Here is a 3,231-nt window from a genome sequence, read left to right as displayed (position 1 = left end):
GTGGCACCCCCAGTTATTGAGAGTAAGGGGGAAGTGGCACCCCCAGTTATTGAGAGTAAGGGGGAAGTGGCACCCCCAGTTATTGAGAGTAAGGGGAAAGTGGCACCACCAGTTATTGAGAGTAAGGGGGAAGTGGCACCCCCAGTTATTGAGAGTAAGGGGAAAGTGGCACCACCAGTTATTGAGAGTAAGGGGAAAGTGACACCCCCAGTTATTGAGAGTAAGGGGGAAGTGGCACCCCCAGTTATTGAGAGTAAGGGGAAAGTGGCACCACCAGTTATTGAGAGTAAGGGGGAAGTGGCACCCCCAGTTATTGAGAGTAAGGGGAAAGTGGCACCACCAGTTATTGAGAGTAAGGGGAAAGTGGCACCACCAGTTATTGAGAGTAAGGGGAAAGTGGCACCACCAGTTATTGAGAGTAAGGGGAAAGTGGCACCACCAGTTATTGAGAGTAAGGGGGAAGTGGCACCCCCAGTTATTGAGAGTAAGGGGGAAGTGGCACCACCAGTTATTGAGAGTAAGGGGGAAGTGGCACCACCAGTTATTGAGAGTAAGGGGGAAGTGGCACCACCAGTTATTGAGAGTAAGGGGGAAGTGGCACCACCAGTTATTGAGAGTAAGGGGAAGTGGCACCACCAGTTATTGAGAGTAAGGGGGAAGTGGCACCACCAGTTATTGAGAGTAAGGGGGAAGTGGCACCACCAGTTATTGAGAGTAAGGGGGAAGTGGCACCACCAGTTATTGAGAGTAAGGGGGAAGTGGCACCACCAGTTATTGAGAGTAAGGGGGAAGTGGCACCACCAGTTATTGAGAGTAAGGGGAAAGTGGCACCACCAGTTATTGAGAGTAAGGGGAAAGTGGCACCACCAGTTATTGAGAGTAAGGGGAAAGTGGCACCACCAGTTATTGTCCTATAGGACCCAGCTAGTACCTGTGTTCTCCTTCAGGGGAAAACAAGCTGATGACCAACCCTGCTGGTTTGTGTAATGTCCAGTATATATAATGTCTCGTAGGGCCCAGCTAGTACCTGTGTTCTCCTTTGGGGAGAATGAGCTCTTCGACCAGATGACCAACCCTGCCGGTTCGCCGCTCCGCTGGCTCCAGGACCACTTGCAAAGGCTCATGGGAGTGGCGCTGCCAATGTTCACCGGACGAGGAGTGTTCCAATACAGCTTCGGTCTACTGCCCTACAGAGAGCCCATACACACTGTTGGTAAGACACACACTCAACTCTCTCTCATCCCTCACCTCTCACCTCTCTCTCTCTCACCTCACATCCCTCACCTCTCTCATCCCTCACCTCTCACATCTCTCTCACACCTCTCTTCCATCCCTCGCTCACCTCTCACATCTCTCTCTCACCCCTCGCTCACCTCTCACATCTCTCACCTCTCTCTCTCTAGTGGATAGGCCTATTCCAGTGGTCCAGACCCCCTCTCATCTCTCACACGCTCTCTCTCTCTCTCTAGTGGGTAGGCCTATTCCAGTGGTCCAGACCCCCTCTCGTCTCTCGCTCTCTCCAGTGGGAAGGCCTATTCCAGTGGTCCAGACCCCCTCTCATCTCTCGCTCTCTCTCATCTCTCTCTCTCTCCAGTGGGTAGGCCTATTCCAGTGGTCCAGACCCCCTCTCCCACTAAAGATGATATAGACTGTCTCCATTCTCTCTACCTGGAGGGCCTCACTACGGTGTTTGAAGACAACAAGGACAACTACGGCATTGCACCAGACAAACACCTCCACTTCATCTAGATATGTGCATCCACACCTGTAATCAGCAGGAAAATAAGCTTTACAGACAAATCCAAAGCAGTTGCAACACCTTCTAGGTAAGAGTTCTAGCTGAAGGTTAGGCTTCTGTAGGATCCTGTGGCGTTATGTAGAGTTCTGTGGAGTTGATGTAGGGTTCTCAAGGGTCCTGTCTGGTTCTAGAGGGTCCTGTCTGGTTCTAGAGGGTCCTGTCTGGTTCTAGAGGGTTCTGTCTGGTTCTAGAGGGTCCTGTCTGGTCCTGTCTGGTTCTAGAGGGTCCTGTCTGGTTCTAGAGGGTCCTGTCTGGTTCTAGAGGGTCCTGTCTGGTTCTAGAGGGTCCTGTCTGGTTCTAGAGGGTTATAGAGGGTCCTGTAGGGTTCTATAGAGTTATGTAGGGTTCTAGGGGGTTATGTAGGATCCTGTAAAGTTATGTAGGGTTCTAGAGGGTCCTGTAGGGTCATCTGTAGGGTTCTAGAGGGTTCTGTAGGATTAGTTGGGGTTCTGTAGGATTAGTTGGGGTTCTGTAGGATTAGTTGGGGTTCTGTAGGATTAGTTGGGGTTTTGTAGGATTAGTTGGTGTTCTAGAGGGTTCTGTTGGGTTCTATAGAGTTATGTAGGGTTCTAGAGTGTCCTGTAGGGTCATCTGTAGGGTTCTAGAGGGTTCTGTAGGATTAGTTGGGGTTCTGTAGGATTAGTTGGGGTTCTGTAGGATTAGTTGGGGTTCTGTAGGATTAGTTGGGGTTCTGTAGGATTAGTTGGGGTTCTGTAGGATTAGTTGGGGTTTTGTAGGATTAGTTAAGGTTCTGTAGGATTAGTTGGGGTTCTGTAGGATTAGTTGGGGTTCTAGAGGGTTCTGTTGGGTTCTATAGAGTTATGTAGGGTTCTAGAGTGTCCTGTAGTGTTGTGTAGGGTTCTAGAGGGTCATGTAGGATTCTGTGGGGTCCTGTAGGGTTAGTTAGTACCAAGATGGTGGGCAGTAAGACGTGTTTGTTTTTGTCCCATGTAAATATTATTATTATTATTATTATTATTATTATTATTATTATTATTATATTTTTTGTTGTATACATTTCATTATATTTCAATCTCTTTTTTTTCTCTCCATTTTCTAATTAAAAAAACTTCCTGCAACCCGCCCCCAATGTGGTACAGATCTGCTATTTTTTAGACCTAATTAGCTACTAGCTTTTTAGTCATTGTTAGCCACTGCTAGCGGTCTTTACCTTTAGCTCGGACTCCAGCCACTTTAGCCTGGATAATATCTGCCAGTCTGCACAGCACCATATCATCCCTGAGCATATCGGACTGCTTTTTTCCTTCCACTACATCACCGGATTCCTGCCGCAATCTCTGGACCATTACACTGGATCTTCGCAGCTAGCTAGTTCCTACCGAGTGGCTATTGTTGCTAACGACCCTGTCCAGAAGCATGCAACAGCTAGCCTCGAGCTAGGCCCATTTCCCGGTTAGCAAACGAAGTACACC

At 48.7% G+C, this 3,231-nt stretch overlaps 1 protein-coding gene across 2 annotated transcripts in view; it reads left to right on the top strand.

The window, feature by feature from the left end:
• Positions 1-2,852, top strand: part of LOC110518554 (2-acylglycerol O-acyltransferase 2-A) — a 32,994-nt gene extending 30,142 nt beyond the window's left edge. The window contains exons 6-8 of one of the 2 annotated variants that reach the window (XR_005053072.1): positions 1,014-1,213; positions 1,595-1,902; positions 2,053-2,852. Coding sequence is in view for 1 of the 2 variants with exons in the window: in XM_036986988.1 (XP_036842883.1) it covers positions 1,014-1,213; positions 1,595-1,749 (355 nt within the window). In the remaining variant the exon portion in view is untranslated. Of the gene's footprint in view, positions 1-1,013; positions 1,214-1,594; positions 2,004-2,052 lie in introns of those variants that run through there. The other variant, XM_036986988.1, reaches the window with a different exon arrangement.
• Positions 2,853-3,231: the final 379 nt, after the last annotated feature.

The sequence above is a fragment of the Oncorhynchus mykiss genome, chromosome 9 (genome assembly GCF_013265735.2).
Source record: "Oncorhynchus mykiss isolate Arlee chromosome 9, USDA_OmykA_1.1, whole genome shotgun sequence".
Taxonomy (NCBI): domain Eukaryota; kingdom Metazoa; phylum Chordata; class Actinopteri; order Salmoniformes; family Salmonidae; genus Oncorhynchus; species Oncorhynchus mykiss.
This window is presented reverse-complemented; position numbering and strand designations above follow the sequence as displayed.